Here is a 22,885-nt window from a genome sequence, read left to right on the forward strand (position 1 = left end):
CACACACACACACCATTGCCCTCAACCTCTCTAGAACAAGAGAACTGACTTATTATTAAAAAGCTCCTATCAGATACATCTCAGCTGACTCACCAACTCACCCTGCTCAACTTTAAAAAAAAAAAAATGGGTGGGACTCATCTCCCACACTTGCCAACTGTTTACCAGAGGGGCACTCATTTTTAGCACACTTAACCACTTTTCTGACTTCTGAAAAGCCTCTCAATCTAGTGGATCTCAATGGCACTTAAGGACACTGCCGCTGTCCTTTTCACATGTATTTCAGACGCTGGCAAGCTTGAATGTGTCGCTGCTCCCCTTCCAGTATTATTCTTCCCAAACAGGAGGCTCTGATGCCAGTGGATTTTGCTGCCAGCTGAAGGACAAGGACGTTCTCTTCAGATCATTTCTAAGGAGCAGTGACTATAGAGTGAAGAATTTAAACAAATAAGTCATGACTGACAAGATGGAAGATGAATATCACTGGACCCCAGGACCTCCTGGGAACATCCGGAAGACTGGTTTCCTTATTGATTTCCCCCTTTCAAAAATATTTTTTTAATTTATTCATTTACTGGACAGAAACAGAAACTGAGATGGAAGGAGGAGATAGAGAAGGGGAGAGAGATTCCTGCAGCTCTGCTTCACCACTCGTGAAGCTTTCTCCCTGCAGGTGGGGTCTGGGAGCTTAAACTCAGGCGGCCTGTAGCATGTGGGCTCAACCAAGTATGCCACCACCCATCACCCTTACTAACTTCCTCTTAACTGTCCCACTTTTATATCAGAAGATCCCATTTGAGTTATGTCCTTGGGAAGCAAAGGAAGGAGTGCAAAGAAGACAAGTTAGCACAGGTGTGGTTCAGGCTAGTATTTCATTGACACACAGAGTATTAAAGCAACGACAATGCAAGAACATGCTGAGGGAGGCCAGGTGGTGGCACACCTGGTTGAGCACACAAGTTACAATGCGCAGGTTCAAGCCCCTGGTCCCCACCTGCAGGGGGAAAGCTTCATGAGTGGTGAAGCAGTGCTGCAAGTGTCTCTCTGTCTCCCTATCACACCTTCCCTCTCAATTTTGGTCTGTATCTAATAATAATAAAACATACTGAGTAAAAAAAAAAAACATACTGAGTAATTGCAAGGGTACATTGCAAGCTCACTCCAATTTAAGAGTTTACTAAAAAACAGTCAGAGACTTCAGAGTATTTATTTCACTGCAAGCTTCTGGTAGAGTGAAGCATTCATTATGGTGACAAGAGAAAAACAAACAAATATCTGTAACAGATGAACAAGACTTAGGGTGAGTCTTGTTCTCCTGATTGAGATGTCTATAGTTCTAATTCCAGTTCTGCCCACCCAATGGAGGTTTGACTGTAAAATACTGAACTGTAAGAGCAGAGGCAGCTGGTAGTCTAGTCTCAATTTACAGAATCCCTAATTTTTCAGAGTTAACCTCAGTGGTATGGCTACTGCACTGGTTTGTTTGTAAATAATTTAATTGTAGTCAATACAATGGAGCATTCTGGGGTGTGAGGCTAGGAGTCTATAGGAGATAAGAGAGAAGAGATAAGAAGAAAAGAATTCATGGATAGTTAAATCAAACAGTCTATTACAAAATTAAGGCAACTGTTATAAATTGACAATTGCTATTCTTTCTGAAAACAGCAATCTAACAATAAATACCCTTTAGGTCATTTAATACTAATGTGTGTGTGTGTGTGTGTGTGTGTGTGTCCCTTCCTGCCGGCTCTGAATCTTTTTTTTTTAAATCACTTTCAAATGAAGGTGCCACTCCTAGGAAAGTAACCCTTGGAGCTGAGTCTAGTTAGCTTAGCACTAACTAAGATCATAAATACATATCTCCACAATCTATTGATACTAAAAACTCTAGGGAGAACAAAATCTTTCATTTGGTTTGTCCCCCTCTCAGGACTTCACAAAAATTGGGCCCAGGTGATGGTGTATCTGGTAGAATGCAAACATTACCGTGTACAAGGACCCAGGTTCAAGCGCCAAGCGGTGGAGCAGACTGAGATCTCTCTCTCACCCTCTATCTACCCTTCCCTCTCAATTTCCACCTTTATAAAAATTAACAATAATAAGACACCGTAAAGTATTTAATCAAATAGTTTCTACTTAGGCCTAGATGCTCTCCTTACATACTTCCTATTTCCCTTCCCCCAATCACTCCAAGGCTAGCCATGTCAGACAAAGTAAAGACTTCAAAAGCTGGGTAAGGGCAAGAGACCAGCACACATTAATGATGTCTCTTTTGGCCACTACCAGTCCACCTCATCCTCCAAGGCTCTACTTAGGGAATTCTGGGATTCTCACACAGACAGATGAGCCTAGACCCCTAACAGATCCCTCTTTCCACTATCACTGGTCAGGAACAACATAGTGGGATACCCTGTGGGCTTCTACAGGACCTTACCCTCAATGTGGATCAATATTGGTAAGGACTGCCCCACTCTCCAAAGGGAGGCTGGTCCAACATACTTTTGTCACTCTAGGAAGACGGTCCCACAATGAGTGCAGCCTAGAATGTTGCTAACTATCACCACAGAATTCGAGCTCAGACTGACAGGGATGCAGAGGTCAAACAGGTGCTGTACTGAATATGGACCCCAGACCAAATCAATGGGGTTTACAGTTAATGATACTTATATACTTTTGGCATATTTGGGAGTTACTCTCCTCCTTGATACAGCTTCCTAGTCTTATTTCCAGCTCTGACACCGTCTTCCCCAGACAATTTTAGCCCAGCTACATGTTAGCTGTCTGGCTCAGGCAAAAATTAGTAAAGTCAAGGGCCCCTTGGAAGATACCTAAAATAGACCTACTAGCTTTTTCCATAATGGAGACCCCAAATATCATCTACTCTATTCTTAACCTTTAGGTTCCTGACCATCAATTTTTCCTGCTTTATGTCTTGATGCTTTTTAAGCCATCAAGTTGCAGATGCTACCATGATGCCAACCTGATTTCTCTGGGCAGACAACCTCACCAATGTGTCCTGAAGCTCCACCTCCCCACTAGGGAAAGACAGAGACAGGCTGGAAGTATGGACCCACCTGCCAACATCCATGTCCAGTGGTAAAGCAATTACAGAGGCCAGACCTCCCACCTTCTGCACCCCATAATGATCCTGGGTCCATACTCCCAGAGGGATAAAAAGAATAGGAAAGCTATCAGGGGAGTGGATGGGATACAGAGACCTGGTGGTGGGAATTATGTGGCATTGTATCCCTCTTATCCTAAGGTCTTGTCCATCATTAAATCAATAAAAAAGTTAATAGGGGTGGTTGGGCAGTACTGCAGCAGGTTAAGCACACAGGGCACAATGCACAAGGATCCTGGCTCGAGCCCCCAGCTCCCCACCTGCAGGGGGGGTCGCTTCACAGGTGATGAAGCAGGTCTGCAGGTGTCTTTCTCTCCCCCTCTGTCTCCCCTCCTCTATTTCTCTCTGTCCTATCCAACAACAACGGCATCAATGGCAACAATAACGACAACACCAAGGTCAACAAAAGGAAAAAAAATAGCCTCCAGGAACAGTGGATTCATGGTGCAGGCACTGAGACCCAGCAATAACCCTGGAGGCAAAAAAAAAAATTAACACAAATAACAACAATTATTCATCTCTGCTGCCTAAAGTCTTGCTTTTATTCTGTAAAATCTAATTCTTATAAACCATTTCATTGTTAGTGAATCTTTATTGAAAAACAAGTGGCTCAAGCACTATTCCAGAACTCACAAGGAGAGGAGTAGGATATGAACAAAGAGTTAAGCATTAATCCAGTCCCCGCAGGGATCAGTGTTCAACAGAGAAGGGAAAACACATGGCTGGGATAATGGAAGTGAGACTTGCTTTTAGACAAAGACAAAAGAGTATGGGGGGGGAGGGCGGTGGTGTGTGGTGTGGAGTTGGGGTAGGGGATAGAGTCTCTCTTTATCTGGAAGGATCAGAGAAATGCTTCTGAAGAAGATGGCTCCGACATGGCCTCACAGGGAGAGGAGTAGGATATGAACAAAGCTTCCTTCAATGCAGTGGGAGCTGGGCTTGAATCTGGGCTGTGCACATGTACATAGCAAAGCAGTGCACTATCCAAGTTCAAAACCACTGCCCCTTACGTAGATGCTCAGAGAAAGCTTCAATCGGAACACTTTGCCCTGAAGTATCTATCGTGTCTCACAGTGGCTGCATATATCTGTTCCTGCATGTTCCTTCAGAACAGCTGTAGACCTTATTCCAGCTACTATTCTTTCTTTTTCTTTCTTTTTTTTTTGTCTCCAAGGTTATTACTGAGACTAGGTGCCTATACTACAAATCCACCATTCTTGGAAGCTATTTTTCCCCTTTTGTTGCCCTTGTTGTTTATCATTGTTATTGCTGTCATTGTTGTTGGATAGGACAGAGAGAAATGGAGAGAGGAGGGGAAGACAGAGAGGGGGAGTGAAAGACAGACACCTGCAGACCTGCTTCACCATCTGTGAAGCGATCTCCCTGCAGTTAGGGGGCTGGGGGCTCGAACTGGAATCCTTATGCTGGTCCTTGAGCTTTGCACTATGTGCGCTTAACCTGCTGCACTACCGCATGGCCCCCTCCAGCTACTATTCTATCTGCTCTTGGGATGAAATTAAAAGATCCAGAGTTTAGGCAAATTCAAAACCTTTCAGCATTCTCACAGCAGAGCAGGATTCACTAGGGCTGACTGAATCAGATGTGTGTTCTACAGGGATGAAAGCCATTATGGCTTGGGGGGGGGGGGAGAGGGAGAGACAGACAGATAGAGACCGAGAGGTATTGACTCAAATGCATCCAAGAAAAAGAAATCACCCAGCAAATTTCCAGATGACTCCAGAGAAAGCCCAACTTCCAGTCTTGGGGAGACATAGAGGAGCCGTCTCAGCTGCTTTTCTAAAGAGGCCTGGACAGGCTTGGACGCCTTTGCCATGTTGGTCAATAAGAGTCTGGAACGCGGCCCTGTACCAGATGAACAATCTCCATCCTGCCAACTGCTTTTGGCTTGGAGCAGCTGTGGGAACAGCTGGTTCAACCGCAGTCACAGAATGAGTCTTTGTCACAGGGTCTGAGTCTAACAGTTGGTGGAAAAGTTGAAATCGTGGCTCCCTTCTTCATCTGCCTTCATGAACTTCAAGTGGAAGGTCTGATGTGCTGTGTGTGTGTGTGTGTGTGTGTGTGTGTGTGTGTGTGTGTGTGTGTGTGTGTGTGTGTCCCGAAACTTGCAAGCAGCCAAACTGATTGACAATAGTAATATCCTTAGGGAAGCTTTCCTTCAATCAGGCAAGTCAATTTTTATTGAATGCTTTGCTTCAGTGAGAAATGGAGTCGTGAGTCAGGAGATTGATTGGTCCCTGGGATCAATATAACTAAAAACCAATCAAGCTTGAAGCATAGTAGATCGAAAAAATAATTTACTCCTGAATTGTAAACTGGAAGCGGGGAATGTCAAGAACACCCTCATTTGCACTACCCAAAAGGTGCTGGTGGGTGTAGGGGGGCAGTGGAAGGAACAGTAAAGGTGACCTGTTGCCCTTCTTGCAGTAAACAGTGGGACTCTTCAACCTAGGCATCTACACTGGAAAGCTGAGCCAGTCATTGCTCCAGCTCCATCCAGGTCAATGTCTGAAAATACATTCTGGGGCCAGGCAGTGATACACCTGGTTAAGCACTCACAATATGGTGCTCAAGGACCCAGCTTCAAGCCCCTAGTCCCCACCAGGAAGGGGAAAGCTTCATGAGTGGTTAAATAGGGCTGCAGATGTCTCTCTGTCTCTCTCCCTTTCTATCTCCTCCAACGGTCTCAATTCCACTGTCTCTATCCAATTAAAAAAGTCATTTAAAAAATAAATAAATAGGGAGTCTGGTGGTAGCGCAGTGGGTTAAGTGCACGTGGCACAAAGCACAAGGACCAGCTAATGATCCCAGTTTGATCCCCTGGCTCCCCACCTGCAGGGCAGTTACTTCACAGGCAGTGAAGCAGGTCTGCAGGTATCTATCTTTATCTCCCCCTCTCTATCTTCTCCTTCTCTCTCCATTTCTCTCCATCCTATCCAACAATGACGACTTCAATAACAACAACAATAATAACTACAACAATAAAAACAAGGGCAACAAAAGGGAAATAAAGTTTTTAAAAAATAAATAAATAAATAAATAAATAAAATGTCTTCTTAGCAAAGTATAAGGTAACAGTCTCTAGGTAAGAAACTAAGCCCATTTGTAGGCTAGAAGGGTGCTGGAATGAAAGCTGGGAACTGGATAAAGACATGCATGTTAACTTGTGTATTCATGTGCTTTCGCCAAGTGATGCTCTGGTTCTGTCTCTCATCCTCATGTTAATGAATAAATAACATCTTCAAAAAGAATCATAGGAGAGGTGAGGTGATTTGTGGTTGGACACATATGTTATGCACAAAGACCCAGGTTGGAGCCCCTGGTCTCTACCAAAAGGGGGAGGTTTCATGAGTGGAGAAGCAGTGCTGCAGGTGTCTGTGTTATATCCCTTTCCTCTCTCAACTTCTGTCCTAGCAAAGTAAAATAAAAAATATATATGTGGGAGTCAGGCGGTAGCGCAGCGGGTTAAGCGCAGGTGGTGGGTGCAAAGCGCAAGGACCAGCATAAGAATCCCAGTTCAAGCCCCTGGCTCCCCACCTGCAGGGGAGTCACTTCGCAGGCGGTGAAGCGGGTCTGCAGGTGTCTATCTTTCTCTTCTCCTTCTGTCTTCCCCTCCTCTCTCCATTTCTCTCTGTCCTATCCAACAACGACGATATCAATAACAACAATAATGACTACAACCACAATAAAAACCAACAAGGACAACAAAAGAAAAATAAATAAATATGAAAAAAATTAATATATATATGTATACACATATATCTACACACAAACACACACACACACACACACAAATATATATTACAAAAAAACACAAAGCAAATAATTATTTCAAAAAGTCTTCCAGGATCAATGAGTATGAGCTTTAATTAGAAGCTGGAGTCTATCAGTTTCCTTTCCCCTTTCTCAAGAATCAGTAAGAGACTTCCGCAGGCGGGGCTATGAGCAGCAGCAGATTTCTTTCTCTCCTCTCCTCTCTCCTCTCCTCTCCTCTCCTCTCCTCTCCTCTCCTCTCCTCTCCTCTCCTCTCCCCTCCCCTCCCCTCCCCTCCCCTCCCCTCCCCTCCTCTCTCCTTCCCTCCCCTCCCCTCCCCTCCCCTCTCCTTCCCTCCCCTCCACTCCCCTCCCTTCCTCTCCTCTCCTCTCCTCTCCTCTCCTCTCCTCTCCTCTCCTCTCCTCTCCTCTCCTCTCCTCTCCTCTCCTCTCCTCTCCTCTCCTCTCCTCTCTTCTCCTCTCAACTAGGAATACCAAAGGAGACCACCTAGGACCGAAACAAGACAGGACTAGAACGACTACAGGAACCCACCAAATCACCAGTGAGTGCAAACACGTGTGGCAGGTGACAGAGAGGAGAGACTAAGTGGCTGGTAACAGTCCGGCAGTTTATCAGTTGAGACACCACCTCCAGTCTGTTCCACCAACAAGGGGACAGCTGAAGGGAGGAGAGGACTCCCCGGAGACTCACCAAGTGCAACTCTGAGTCTCCATTGTTACTGCCCTCAGAATCTGGAGCAGCGACAGGGAGGGACACCAGGGGACAGAGATCTAACCAGGAAATTCAAGAAAAGACCTATACCTCAGTGGCATAGCTGTGGGGCTGTGAAAGTCTCTTTGCATAACCACTGGATTATCTCTGCCACACCCTGCCTTATCTCTTGGTCGGGAGTCAGTGATTAAGCTAAGAAGCCTACTGTAGTTTAAAAGCCCTCAGCCTCACACATCCTACAGGGAAGAAAAAAGAGGCTTTTAAACCACTGAGCTCCAACTCAGGGATTGAAATACTACTGAAACAACTGTTAACTTGCACCACTGTGAACCCTTTAATTACCTTACTTAGCCAGTGCACCACTATGTTCCATCGCTGGGGAGCCAGAGACGACCCGAACTGCCCCTGCGGCTACAGACAGACCCACATAGTCAACGACTGCCACCTTTCCAGATTCAAAGGAGGTCTTGAAACTTTACATCAGGCTCAACCTGACGCTGTTGTCTGGCTACTGAAGAAGGGCAAACGCTAGAAGAAGAACCTTACTTAGACACGACTCAATCCAGGCAATAGTGATCAGTAATTTGAAAAGTACTGAGAAAGGGAACTCATAACATAATATATAAAATGGGTAAACCAACAAGAAGAAATAATGGAGAAACAAACCAGGACAAGAGTCCAGCTAAAAGCCCCCCAAAGGGTGAAGCACAAAATAATGAGGTCAACATCCAAACACTAGCTAAGGAAATAATCACAGGAGTGAGTAAAGAGTTTGAAAGAAATGTAATCAGAAATACAGGAACAACAAATGAGAATATGGAAGAATACACTAATTATCTCAAGGTTATTAGAGAGCTGAACGCTGAAATAGCTGAGCTAAGAACACAACTAGCTGAACAAGCTAAAACAGTATCAGAAGAGGGTAACAAAATAGATGAACTCCAGAAAACAGTAGAGGGGAGAGAGAATAGAATCAATGAGGCTGAAGACAGAATTAGCAAGATCGAGAATGGATTAGAGACAACTAAAAAGAAGTAAGAGATCTCAAAGAGATTAAGAGATGCTAAAAACAACAACAGAATCCTATGGGATGACTTCAAAAGAAACAATATACGCATTATTGGCTTACCAGAGGAAGAAAGAGAGGGAGAGGAAGAAAGCATTCTTTAGGCCATAATAGCTGAAAACTTCCTTAGACAACATCAAAGACATAAAGGTTCAAGAAGCCCAGAGGGTCCCAAACAGAATTAACCCAGACTTAAAGACACCAAGACACATCATACTTAGAATGGAAAGGAATAAGGATAAAGAAAGGATCCTGAAGAGAAAAAATAAAGAAAGGATCCTGCAAGAGAAAAACAAAGAGTGGCCTACAGAGGAAAACCCATAAGATTAGCAGCAGACTTCTCCACACAAACACTACAGGCCAGAAGAAAATGGCAAGATATCTGTCGAGTGCTCAATGAGAAAGGCTTTCAACCAAAAATACTAGATCCTGCAAGAATGTCATTCAGACTAAATGGAGGCATAAAAACCTTCTCAGACAAGCAACAGTTGAAGGAATCAACTATCACCAAGCCTGCCTGAAAGAAGTTCTGAAAGGTCTTCCATATATATATATATATATATATATATATATATATATATATATATATATATATACATACAGTCAGACCATGACAAATGGGTCATATATCAGAACACTCTAAAACTCTACAAGAATGGCATCAAAATGTCTTCAATCTTTGATATTAATCAATGTCAATGGCCTGAATTCACCTATTAAAAGACACAGAGTAGGAACATGGATCAGAAAATACAACCCAACAATATGCTGTCTACAGGAAACCCACCTAACTCAACAAGACAAACACAGACTTAAAGTGAAAGGATGGAAAACTATCATACAAGCCAATGGCCCACAAAAAAGGGGAGGAACAGCTATTCTCATATCTGACACAATAGACTTTCAAATTAAAAAGATTAAAAAGATTAAAAATTTAAAAGATTAAAAAAGATAGGAATGGACACTACTTAATACTCAGAGGATGAGAGGACTTAACAATTATTAACATCTATGCACCCAATGAGAAGCCATCTAAATACATCAAATGTCTACTGAAAGAGCTACAGCAATACATTAACAGGAACACAGTCATAGTAGGGGACTTCAACACCCCACTCTCTCAACTTGACAGATCATCCAGGCAGAAAATCAATAAAGACATAAGGGAGCTAAATGAAGAGATAGATAAACTAGAACTATTGGACATTGTCAGAGTCATGCATCCCAAGAAACTGGAATACACATTTTACTCAAATCCACATGGGTCATTATTAAGGATAGACCATATGTTAGGTCACAAAGACAACATCAGCAAATTCAAGAGCATTGAAATCATCCCAAGCATCTTCTCAGATGACAGTGGAATTAGAATAGAACAAATGTTTATCTGGAACCAGAAAAGACCTAGTGTTGTTGTGCACGGGCCGTGGAGAAGAGAGAGAGGAGGGGTCCAGAGCGAAGAGGAAACACAAATCTTTATTTGCACTGGCACCTCAGAGTTGGGAGCTAGAGAAGCAGGTTGGGCCACGTGGAGGTAGCGAAAATGGCCGCCTCACGCAGTAACATTTCCTGCGTCTGAACACCGGAGTGAAGCACTGGCAAGAGAACGAGGTGCGGAAGAAGAAAGACTTTTATAGGAGCAGCTTTTGCGAGAATGGGAAGGGGAAGGAGTAACCGTAGCACTCCAGGAACCTAGAATTGCCAAAACAATCTTGAGAAAAAAGAACAGAACTGGAGGCATCACACTCCCAGATCTCAAAGTGTATTATAGGGACATTGTCATCAAAACTGCTTGGTACTGGAACATGAATAAACACACTGACCAGTGGACTAGAATTGAGAGCCCAGAAATGAGGCCCCACACCTATGGACATCTAATCTTTGACAAAGGGGCTCAAGACTATTAAATGGGGAAAGCAGAGTCTCTTCAACAAATGGTGCTGGAAACAATGGGTTGAAACATGCAGAAGAATGAAACTGAATCACTGTATTTCACCAAATACAAAAGTAAATTCCAAGTGGATCAAGGACTTGGATGTTAGACCACAAACTATCAGATACTTAGAGGAAAATATTGGCAGAACTCTTTTCCACATAAATTTTAAAGACATCTTCAATGAAACGATTCCAGTTACAAAGAAGACTAAGGCAAGTATAAACCTATGGGACTACATCAAATTAAAAAGCTTCTGCACAGCAAAAGAAACCACTACCCAAACCAAGAAACCCCTCACAGAATGGGAGAAGATCTTTACATGCCATACATCAGACAAGAGTTTAATAACCAACATATATAAAGAGCTTGCCAGACTCAACAACAAGACAACAAATAACCCCATCCAAAAATGGGGGGAGGACATGGACAGAATATTCACCACAGAAGAGATCGAAAAGGCTGAGAAACACATGAAAAAATGCTCCAAGTCTCTGATTGTCAGAGAAATGCAAATAAAGACAACATTGAGATACCACTTCATTCCTGTGAGAATGTCATACATCAGAAAAGGTAACAGCAGCAAATGCTAGAGAGGGTGTGGGGTCAAAGGAACCCTCCTGCACTGCTGGTGGGAATGTAAATTGGTCCAGCCTCTGTGGAGAACAGTTTGGAGAACTCTCAGAAGGCTAGACATGGACCTACCCTATGATCCTGCAATTCCTCTCCTGGGGATATATCCTAAGGAACCCAACACATCCATCCAAAAAGATCTGTGTACACATATGTTCTTAGCAGCACAATTTGTAATATCCAAATCCTGGAAGCAACCCAGGTGTCCAACAAGAGATGAGTGGCTGAGTTGTGGTATATATACACAATGGAATACTACTCAGCTGTAAAAAATGGTGACTTCACCGTTTTCAGCTGATCTTGGATGGACCTTAAAAACTCATGTTAAATGAAATAAGTCAGAAACAGAAGGATGAATATGGGATGATCTTACTCTCAGGCAGAAGTTGAAAAACAGATCAGAAAAAAAAAAAAAACCACAAGTAGAACCTGAAATGGAATTGGCGTATTGCACCAAAGTAAAAGACTCTGGGGTGGGTGTGTGTGCGGGGGTAGAATACAGGTTCAAGAAGGATGACAGAGGACCTAGTGGGGGTTGTATTGTTATATGGGAAACTGGGAATGTTATGCATGTACAAACTATTGTATTTACTGTTGAATGTAAAACATTAATTCCCCAATAAAGAAATAAAAAAGAAATACAAAAAAAAAAAAAAAAAGAATCAGTAAACAGTAAGGTAGTTAATACTGATCAAGTTTTTTTTTTTTTTTTAATGTTTATTTATGAGCAAGAGAAAAGAGAAAAACTCTGGCACAGGGTTGAATACAGAATTTCATGCTTGAGAGTCTAGTGCTTTTAATCTACTGTGCCACCTCCCAGGCTACAACGCTAATCAACAATTTTCTTTAACCACATACCATATCTACCTTGTTTCCTTACATAAACACCCTAAATGTAACCCTCCATGGGAAATGGTCTAATTACTACCTTTATCTGTGTGTCAGTGCAATTCTTTCATCCCCAGTGAAGACACTGTGTGGGTCTCCTGAATTTTCAGATTTACACTGTTTTTAATATATCTGAAGTTTTCCATAATAGAAAAAAACTATCATTAGAACCTGTAAAGATAACAAGACCATAAAATATAAGTAAAATAATATAAAAGGAACATTTAAGAAATTCCCATAAAAAATAACAGTAATAGCATATTCAATAGAGAGTTGGGAGAAAGTTGAGGACACAGCCCAGAAAGCACCATGAAATGTTCAGAAATTATAAAGGAAAACTGACAAATTAGAGGACTCATACAGAGGACCCAAAATCTGGGTAAGAGCTCAAGAGAAAAAGAGAGAAAAGAAAGAAATACACAATAATGCAAGAAAATGTCTCCAAAACTGAAGGCCACAAATGTCTAAGGGGAAAGGATGGAGCAAGTGCCTGTCACAGTGGATGATAACATTGGGACTAGTATCACTGGGAAAATGCACAACACTGGCAACAATGAGATTTGAGGAGCTTCCAGTCAAAACAAACGCCCTGGCTACATGTAAATAATTGGGTATCATGTGCATGTGGGACTTCACAGCAGGAAACAAGTAGGCAATAGAGCAATTGCTTCAAAATCCTGAAGGAAAATGATTAGCCATGTAGAGCTCCAAAGGCAACCAAACCACCAAAGAGGAAGGGGAAAAAAATCATTCCTCAGACAAGAAGGTCTCAAAAGATTTATCTCTAGTTATTCTTTCTCAGCAATAGAAGCAAGGAAGTAGATCTAGAAAGAGGAAGAGAGCAGGGGATCTTCCAAAGAGAGGTGAAGGGAGTTCCCAGAATAACAACAAAAGAAATATACAAAAGTAAAAGCTGCCCCTCTCTACCTCCATTTGTTTTCTATGAAATAGGGAACTAACCACAGTACCTTCCTCACAGTGGCTACAAGGGTTCCATGTAAAACATGCACAAACTCAGAGCTACAATAATCATCATCCTCATTAAAGAGTTGTCTCTATATCCTAGATTAATGTAGCCCGTCAATTACGATTTTGGAAAAATAAACCAAAGTAAAATACATTCCTCAGTGACAGAACCTAAGTATCACCTCCAGAATGACTCAAAGTAGCTAGTCATAAAGTTTTGTAGGCTGGCAGAGTCCTGTCATTATTCTAGAGATATGTATTCATTTCAAAAAGGAGGAAAAGAAGCTTAGTACGACTAACTAGCTTAAGACTACGGAGCCTTTTAGAAGAGGAACTGTGCCCAGCAGTCAGATGTCCTGCCTTGGTGCACTTCTTCTTCTAGCGTTTGCCCTTCTTCCGTAGCCAGACAACAGCGTCAGGTTGAGCCTGATGTAAAGTTTCGAGACCTCCTTTGAATCTGGAGAGGTGGCAGTCGTTGACTATGTGGGTCATAGTCTGTCTGGAGCCGCAGGGGCAGTTCGGGTCATCTCTGGCTCCCCAGCGATGGAACATAGCGGCGCACCGGCCATGGCCTGTTCGATAGCGATTGAGGAGGGCCCAATCATAACGTGCTAGGTCAAAGCCGGGTTGACGCTTGCAGGGGTCTGTGATGAGGTGTTTGTTCTTTACCTCAGCTGACTGCCAACTCTGTTTCCAAGAGTCTGGAAGAGAGAAGTTCAGAGTAGGCGTAGGGGACCAGATTGGGTGACGAGACGTCAAGCGTTGGACAGGGTGGGCGAAGATATCCGCGTATATTGGCAGGTCCGGTCGAGCGTAGACGTGGGAAATGAACTTAGATGATGCCGCATCCCAACGAATATCTGGCAGGGCGATGTTGCTAAGAACTGGCAGCCATGGAACCGGGGTGGAATGGATGGTTCCAGAAATTATCCTCATGGAGGAATATAATTTGGAATCGACCAAGTGGACATGGGGGCTACGGAACCATACTGGGGCACAGTATTCTGCAGTGGAATAGCATAATGCCAGAGATGATGATCGTAGTGTGGAAGCACTCGCGCCCCATGAGGAGCTGGCCAGTCTTGCAATGAAGTTATTCCTCACACCCACCTTTGCTGCAGTTTTTATGAGATGTTCGTGAAGTGACAGAGTGCGATCGAGAGTAACGCCAAGATAGACTCGGTGCACTGAAAAGCAGGCACACAAACACACAAGCTGCACCCTCATCTCCTCAGAAGGTTAGAGTCCCACACATACCAAAACAATCGTCATAAAAAAAATTTGTGCTACCGCAGCATCATGGATGGAGCTTGAAGGAATCATGTTAAGTGAGATCAGCCAGAAAGAGAAGGATAAATATGGGATGGTCTCTCTCATAGACAGAAGTTGAAAAATAAAAACAGAAGGGAAAACTCAAAGCAGAACTTGGACTGGAGTTTGTATATTGCACCAAAGTAAAAGATTCTGGGGTGGTGGAGAGGATTTAGTTCCAGGAACATGATGGCAGAAGAGGACCTAGAACGGGTTGAATTGTTATGTGGAAAACTGAGAAATGTGACACATGTACAAACCACTATATTTTACTATTGACTGTAAACCATTAATTCCCCAATTAAGAAAATATATATTCTGCAGCCCAGGAGGTGGCACAGTAGCTTGAGCACTTTAATCTCAAGCATGAGGTCCTGAGTTCGATTCCTGACATCCAATGTGCCAGAGAGATACTCTGATGTTCTCTCTCATTAATAACTACACTAAAGAATACTTTGAAGGAAAAAAAAATATTTTGGAGGCCTGGGTGGTGGCACACCTGGTTGAGTGCACATATTACAATGAGCAAGGACCCAGGTTCAAGCCCCCAATCCCCACCTGCAGTAGAAAAGATTCACAAGTGGTGAAGCAGGGCTGCAGGTGTTTGTCTCTCTCCCCCTCTATCGCCCTCTTCCTCTCGATTTCTGGATGTCTCTATCCAATAAATAAAGATAATTAAAAAATTAAACAAAAAATATTTTGTGGGATCAGGGAAGTAGCTCAGTAGTGGAGTGTCTGCCCTGCATGCAAGGTCTCCCTCCCTCTCCCTCTCCCTCTCTCTCACCCCTCTCCCTCTCTCTCACCCCTCTCCCTCTCTCCCCTCCCTCTGCCTCACCCCTCTCCCTCTCCCCTCTCCCTCTGCCTCTCCCTCTTCCTCTCCCTCTCCCTCGCATGTTTGTGCATGTGTGTATTCCTGTTTTTCAAGCTCTCAATTAAAGGGTAGGGTGTGGCTCAAAGGTAGAGATCCTGAGTTAATCTCTGATACTAGATTTAAAAAAAAAACAACGAAAAACAAAAGACTTTGGACAAGGAGGGCAGGGGGTGAGAGTAGGGGGTGAGAGGTGGGAAGCTTTGGGGTTCTGGTACTTGACAGTGGAAAAGGACCCAAGTTGGGGGTGAAAGCAGTTTTTGTTTGTTCCTTTTTACTGGATAGGACAGAGAGAAATTGAGAGAGGAGGGACAATAGAGAGGGGGAGAGAAAGCAACACCTGCAGACCTGCTTCACCGTTTGTGAAGCAAACTGCCCCCCCCACAGGTAGGGAGTCGGGGGCTCGAACTGGGATCCTTGAGTAGGTCCTTGCGCTTCTTACATGTGTGCTTAACCCAGTGCACCACCGCCCAGCCTTCTGTGAGAGAGCGTTTTGTAGATACCTACCATAGGGAGATGAGAGACTGTATCATGTGTCAATGTCTATATTGTAGACCATTAACCACACACACACACACACACACACACACACACACACACACACACACACACTGCTTAAAAAGAAAAGAAAAGAAATAGTTGTCAAGTCCTGGAACATGAGGGCAGAGGAGGACCCAGGGGAGGTTGAACTGTTATGTGGAAAACTAGGAAATGTTACACATGTACAAACTATGGTGTTTTACTGTCAACTGTAAACCATTAATCCCCCAATAAAGAAACTAATACATAAATGAATTAAAAAAATAGCTGATTCAATTCTTGTCATTTTACCCTAAAACCTAGTGTTTGGCTCAAAAGACACAGAAGAGGAAAGGCCCCAGAGAGCTCTTCTCAGTTAGATTTATAACAAGGAAGAAGTACTGAACTCACTGTCCTACACGGCATCTTCCCCATTCTAGGCAGGCACATCAAATGAGGGGGTTTACACACCAACATGACCCACAGTACGGGTGCCTGAGTCGCAGGTGGCAAGCATATCCTTAGAAGCTTAAGGAGATGTTTGAGCCATTGTTTCTAAGGAAATGATGCAGAGCCGAAACAAGCCAGCAGTGAGAGTTAAGGCAAAATCTTGGGAGAAGAGAAAAGTCTTCCTGGCCTCATTGGGCAAAACACCACTGACTGACAAGTCTGCAAGGTTTAAGAGGGGTACTTGGGCAGGGTAAGGATTCTCCTGACAGCAATTCTGTGATGTCTTAGTTCTGCTAACTGGAAAACAAGCCCTCAGTGGATCTGCAGAGTCCCATTCAAGAGTGTGAGCAGAATTTAGTTCCAGTGACAATCACCCATTTTCTTTCCACCAAATCTGAGAGAAAGAAGACACCAATTCCTCATCTTCCAAACGTTGAATACTTCTATGCTTCTGGAATACTTACCAGTAACAAATTCGTAGTTATCTTTGGATACATGCTTCACATGGTACATGCTTCACAGCAACCCAAATACCTAAGCAGTGACTGACTAGGTATTTTGGCCAACTTAACTGTGATTTAAAATAACAGTCACAGTATAAATGTAAAGGGGAAATAGTTATTTTCAAGGGTTGAAGTCCTTTTTAGTAAGTGCTTACTTCACCACTGGTGATTAATAAAAATATTTTCTCCTTCCTTTTAAAATATATTTTATTTTTGGGGTAGAGAAAAATCAAGAAAGGGGAGAAAAAGAGGGAGAACGAGAGACACCTGCAGCAGTTTCACCATCCATGAAGCTTTCCTGCTGCAGGTGGGGGCCAGGGACTTGAACCTAGTTCCTCATGCATGGTACCGTGCAATCTATTGGGCATGCCACCAGCCAGATGCTTTCCTTCCTTTTTCATAAACAAGATGAAACAGGTGGTCTGGGAGGTGGCACAGTGGATAAAGCATCAGACTCTCAAGCATGAGGTCCAGAGTTCAATCCCTGGCAGCACATGTACCAGAGTGATGTCTGGTTCTTTCTACTCCTATCTTTTTCATTAATAAATAAATAAAATCTTTAAAAAACAATATGAAACAGTAGTTGCACTGTGAAGAATGCTTCACACAATGTTAAATATGCACTAGCAGCCATTTAGAAAAACATGAGAAGAAATGCAAAACTCTAGAAACATTACCAATGCCTTCTATATATGAACCGACACATAGACAAAATACAGCTGTAAAATGGAAATATATCAACACTTACAGAAAAAGTAGGATTCCGGTGTTTGCCAGGGCATAAGCCAATCCTAAAATCCCACTGCCCATAATAGCGTTGCTTAGGTTGAAAACAGACATGCCCAATGAAGTTGTTCCTGGAATCTGAACAAAGAGAGGAATATTCATTCACACTAAGCAGAACTGCCCCCAGCAAAATTTATCATAACCCTTAAGTGTTATTAGGTCAGAGTACATAGCACAGTGGTTCTGCATAAGACTTGTGCACCAAAGGTTCCAGGTTTGATCCCTGCCACTACCAATAGGTAAGTGGTATACTGGTAAATAATTATATGTATGTATGTATACATGCATGCATGTATGTATGTTTGTATGTATGGTGGGGGGCTCTTAGAAACCAACATGGAAAGAAAATGCAAGAAGAAACCTAAGTGTCTTTTTTCTCTCTTTTTTTTTCTTTACAGGATTCCAAGGAAAATATAAATGCTATGAAGAATGTTCTGGAGAATGTAGATGGCAATACTTTTGGTACTATGCTCATGAATTAAAATTATCTGCCCCAATGACCTCACCAAGGTGCCCCTCCCCAGAGTCCTACCCCACTAGGGAAGGACAAAACAGGCTGGGGGTATGAATCGATCTGCCAATGCCCATGTCCAGCAGAGAAGCAATTACAGAAGCCAGACCTCCTAACTTCCACACCCCAAGAAGAATTTTGGTCCATACTCCCAGAGGGATAAAGAATAGGGAAGCTTCCAATAGAATGGAATAGATGGAACACAGAACTCTGGTCCTAGGAACTGTATAGAATTGTACTCCTGTTATCTCACAATCTTGTAAACCACTATTAAATCATTAATAATTTTTTTAAAATCTGCCCTAATTGATGTGATTAAAAAGGTCCGTAAACAAGCTTTATTACAATGACACTTACATATTCATCACATTTCTTTTTCTCCAAGTGGCTGTTAGTCAGGCTTCTTCTACTCTCTCGATCAGAGATAAACTTGCTGTAAAACATATGTAGAGCACATTTAACTTCACTACAGTAATATGAAGCTTAACATTCTGACTAGATGATTTACTACTTCCCCAGACAACACACCTATTAAAGCTTACGGTCCTAGTCAATGCCTCCTACTTTCCACCCACCCCCCACCCTCCAATATCAGTTATTTAATTGTTTTACCAGATAAACAGTGATCCAAGGACAAGTACTTTGCCTTATTCTTTTGTTTCTTGTCTTTTATTGAAGTATAATTAATATAAAACACATGAGTTTTAGGTATACAGTATAATGACTGGGCCTATATTACCAATTTATGCACAACAAATCTAGTTAATGTCCATCAGCCCTAAACACATTATTTTCTGTTTGTTTTTTCCTTGCAATAAGAACTTTGAAAATCTGGACTCAGCTCATCCGGGAAGGTGCCTGTTTGGCCACGTTCCTGTCCCTTAGGCACTGTGGAAAGCTTAGGTACTGTGATCTATCTTTTTCTACCATTTTACCCAGCTCATCTTCATCCTAACCTTTAGCCATCACTGGCTATTCCTTGTACTTAAGACTTTGTTTTTTTGAAGGAAAGTGCACAATAATTTTCAGTGAGTCAAAAAATGAAGCAAGAAAGTAGAAAGAACTGAAAAGACACCTTAAAGTACCTAATGAAAGAGTTTCTACTTAGACCTAGAAACCCTCCTCACCTACCTCCTATTACATGTGCCCCAATCACTCCAAAGTTAACCTTGCCAGGCATAGTAAGGACTACAAAAGCTGAATAGGTGCAAGAGACTGGCATACTTTAATGATGACGCTTTAGTCACTACCAGGCCACCCCATCACACCCTATCACCTGGGGCCTAGGCAAGGAGACCTGGGGTTCCCACACAGACATGTGGGATCTCTAACAGATCCTTCTAGCCACTGTCACTGGTCATCCCCAGCAGGAACAACGGACCCCTTTGTGGGCTCCTATAGGACCTTGCCCTCAATGTGTATCAACTATGGTAGGGAACGTTCCACTCTCTGAAGGGAGGTTGGACAACATACTCTACCTACTACCCGAGGAAGATAGGCCCTGAAATTAGTGCAGCCTGGAATGTTTCTAGCCATGACCACAGAATGTGAGCCCAGACCTACAGGGATGCAGGTCACATAGGCTCTTGTGCTGAACATGGGCCCCAGATCAAATCAATGGGGTTTATAGTTAACAATGTTACAATGTTTATATACTTTCCCCATATTTGATCTTCCCCAAATTGATCTTCCCTGATCAATTTTCTAGTCCTTTTTCCAACTCTGACAACATCTCCCCAGACAATAACCTGGACCCACCTGCATATTAGATGTCAGGCTCAGGCAAAAACTACTAAAGTCACAGGCTGTGGTGACGCAGTATACCGGCGACCATGGATGGAAGTCCCCACACAGTGCTGACGTCAGCCTTGGCTACAGAGTATGCAGTGGTCTGCGCAGGTGCATGGTGGACTGTGGGCAGATCCAGTATGTGCTGGTGTACAAAGAAAAGTACAGCCAGCCAGAACTGGCCTTTCTGGCTGTTGCTGCTTCTCCTGGTCATAAGCATCTCGGTGGAGGTGCTCCAGGCATCCATCCACCATGGCTACTTCTCCTGGGAACTGAACACGTGTGACTCTGCTAGCCAGTAAACTTTTAGACCCTCTACAACCATGAGCAACCTTTATCAGAGCTGACAATGTTTATCTTATGGGACTAAACCTTTGATAACTATGTTCAGACTTTATGGACCTAGTGTACTCTTAACCCTTGATGATAAGTGCATATTTTGCCTTTCACCTGTTTTACCCTAATAAACCCTGTATTGTTTAAACCAGTTCCCAGCCCCCACTGTGAATCCTTTCACACACCGCAAGCAGACTTTAACCAACCCCCTTTTTAAGTTAAATAACAACAATGGGCCCTCTGGAATATACCTAAAATAGACCTACTAGCTTTTTCCAAAACAGAGACCCCAATCTTAATTTGCAATATTCTTGTCTTTAGGTTCATGATTAGTCAACAGTTTGTTCTGCATTATATCTTAACTCTTCTTCAGTTACCAGGTTCCAGATGATACCATAATGCCAACCAAACTTCCTTGGGCAGAGAACCCCACCTTGTGTCTTAGAGCCCTGCCTCTCCAGAGCCCCACCCCACTGGGGAAAGAGAGAGACAGGCTGGGAATATGGACTGCCTGTCATCACCCGTGTTCAGCAGAGAAGCAGTTATAGAAGCCAGACCTTCCACCTTCTGCACCCCAAGGTGATTCTGGGTCCCTACTCCCAGAGGGATTAAGAATAGGAAAGTTATCAAGGGAGGGGATTGAATATGGAGCTCTGGGGGTGGGCAATGTGTGGAAATGTACCCCTCTTATCCTATGATCTTATCAATGTTTCCATTTTATAAATAAAAAAATAAAAGCTAAAAAAAAATGTAAAGACTTTGTTTTTATTCCACATTCAACATGTTAGTAAGATAATGTGGCACTTGTCTTTCACTGTCTGACATACTTATCTTAGTATGATACCCTCAAGGTCTATTCATATTATTGCAACTAGAAAGATCATCATTTTGTTGTATATGCCATGCCACAATTTATTTGTTTATTAATCAATTTATTTATTTACTGGTTATTGTTAGGGCTTCATTACTTTGGCTTGAGTTTTTCAGATAGAGAGACAGAGGGGAAGATACCATAAACCAATGCTTCCTCCAGTGAGGCAGGAGCTGGGTTGCACGCATGGCAAAGAAGGCACCTTCATGGGTGAGCCATCTTGTAGGTCTGCACCACAATTTCTTTCTTCCTGTAGCTCTACTTCACCATTCATGAACCTTCCCCCTTGCAGATGGGGGCCAGGGACTTAAACCCGAGTCTCTGTGCATGGTAACACATTCACTCAACCCAGTGTGCCACCACCCTGGCCCTGCCACAACTTCTATTTTCACTCCTCACAGATGGTCTCAATTCAAAAAGAGCTATCCATTTCTCATTTTCATTTTGAGAACTTCGCACACTGTACTATATATATATATATTTCTTTAACTGAAAGAAATTAGGTAAGTTGAACTTGGAAAAATGACACAGGCAGGATTCCTTCTGAGCTCTCATTCTTAGAGAACCAAGTGATTCAATTAGTAGTCACCTTCCCTACAGAAAAGCAAGCAGTTCTCACGTCAAGCACGCTTTCAGCACATACTGCATGCTGATGAGGAAGACACAGATGTGTAATGCAAATCTGAGGCTATAGGAATCCAGACTAAGAAATGATGGTGAGAGCACAGCAACAGTCCATGGTCAAGGTCAGGTCAGAGCCGAGGCTTTAAGGAAACAGTGGGCTCATGAGCTCTGAGCATCTGCAGGGCCAGGCCCAGAGTCCGAGTGATTGGTGTCAATCACTCGTCTTCATAGGAGAAGTGGAACATGTGCTGGGCTGGGTGAGATTCAGGCAGGCTAAGAAGACAGAAACTACATGCAAATGTCCAGAAGCAGGGATTCAGAATGTTCCAAGAACCATAAATATATACTTGAAAGCAGAATTGGAAGGCCTACGGTTATTATAAGAATACCCCATGATAAATAACAAGCACAATTGTCAAAGCCAAGACCAGGCACACTGCTCTATGTGCAAGCAAGATGTATTAGAGATGCTTTTCATTTCTTTTAGATCTGGACATTTAATTAGCTGGTGAAATAGCTCACTTGCTGTGCTATTGTGCCATGTGCATAATCCAGGTTTGATCCCAACCCCCACTGCACTGGAGGAAGCTCTAGACTGTGGTGTCTTTCACTCTCTCTCTCCGCATCTGTCTACCTTAAAAAGGAAGAAATAGGGAGTCCGGTGGTAGTGCAGCAGATTAAGTGCACATGGTGCAAAGCACAAGGACCGGTATAAGGATCCCGGTTTGAGCCCCTGGATCCCCACCTGCAGGGGAGTCGCTTCACAGGCAGTGAAGCAGGTCTGCAGGTGTCTGTCTTTCCCCTTTTTCTGTCTTTCCCTCCTCTCCATTTCTCTCTGTCCTATCTTGTTGTCTTGTTGGGACTATGTGTAAGCCTGATAGAGCTTAGGGAGAACCACCCCCGTCTTTGGATGGAGGTCTGAGAAGATAACCTCTTGGTAAGTCTCTCTCAACCGAGGTAAGCATAAGGGGGGAAACTCAGACTTGGTTCTTTCCTTCTTGACTCTCAGGCCCAATACTTCCCTCCATTAACTGCAGGCCACATGGCCACAGATTCACGTATTCAAAGTCACCTTCTGATCACAGAAGAACACACCTTATCACACACTTCATCACACACCTCAGACCGCAGACAAGAGAAATTCCAAACTATATGGCCTTTTGATGTCCATCTTCTCTCTGTCTCACCCTACGGGTTTAACCCTATGC

The 22,885-nt window shown here is 43.1% G+C and overlaps 1 protein-coding gene across 1 annotated transcript in view; it reads right to left on the minus strand.

Moving 5' to 3' along the window:
* SLC38A1 (solute carrier family 38 member 1) overlaps window positions 1-22,885 on the minus strand; it is a 97,622-nt gene that overhangs the window by 37,909 nt on the left and 36,828 nt on the right. Inside the window, exons 4-5 of the mRNA XM_060191456.1 lie at window positions 18,416-18,491; window positions 17,510-17,625 (exon numbers count right to left, since the gene is read on the minus strand). Coding sequence (XP_060047439.1) covers window positions 17,510-17,625; window positions 18,416-18,491 — 192 coding nt within the window. The remainder of the gene's footprint in view (window positions 1-17,509; window positions 17,626-18,415; window positions 18,492-22,885) is intronic.

This window comes from Erinaceus europaeus, chromosome 5, assembly GCF_950295315.1.
Source record: "Erinaceus europaeus chromosome 5, mEriEur2.1, whole genome shotgun sequence".
NCBI lineage: Eukaryota > Metazoa > Chordata > Mammalia > Eulipotyphla > Erinaceidae > Erinaceus > Erinaceus europaeus.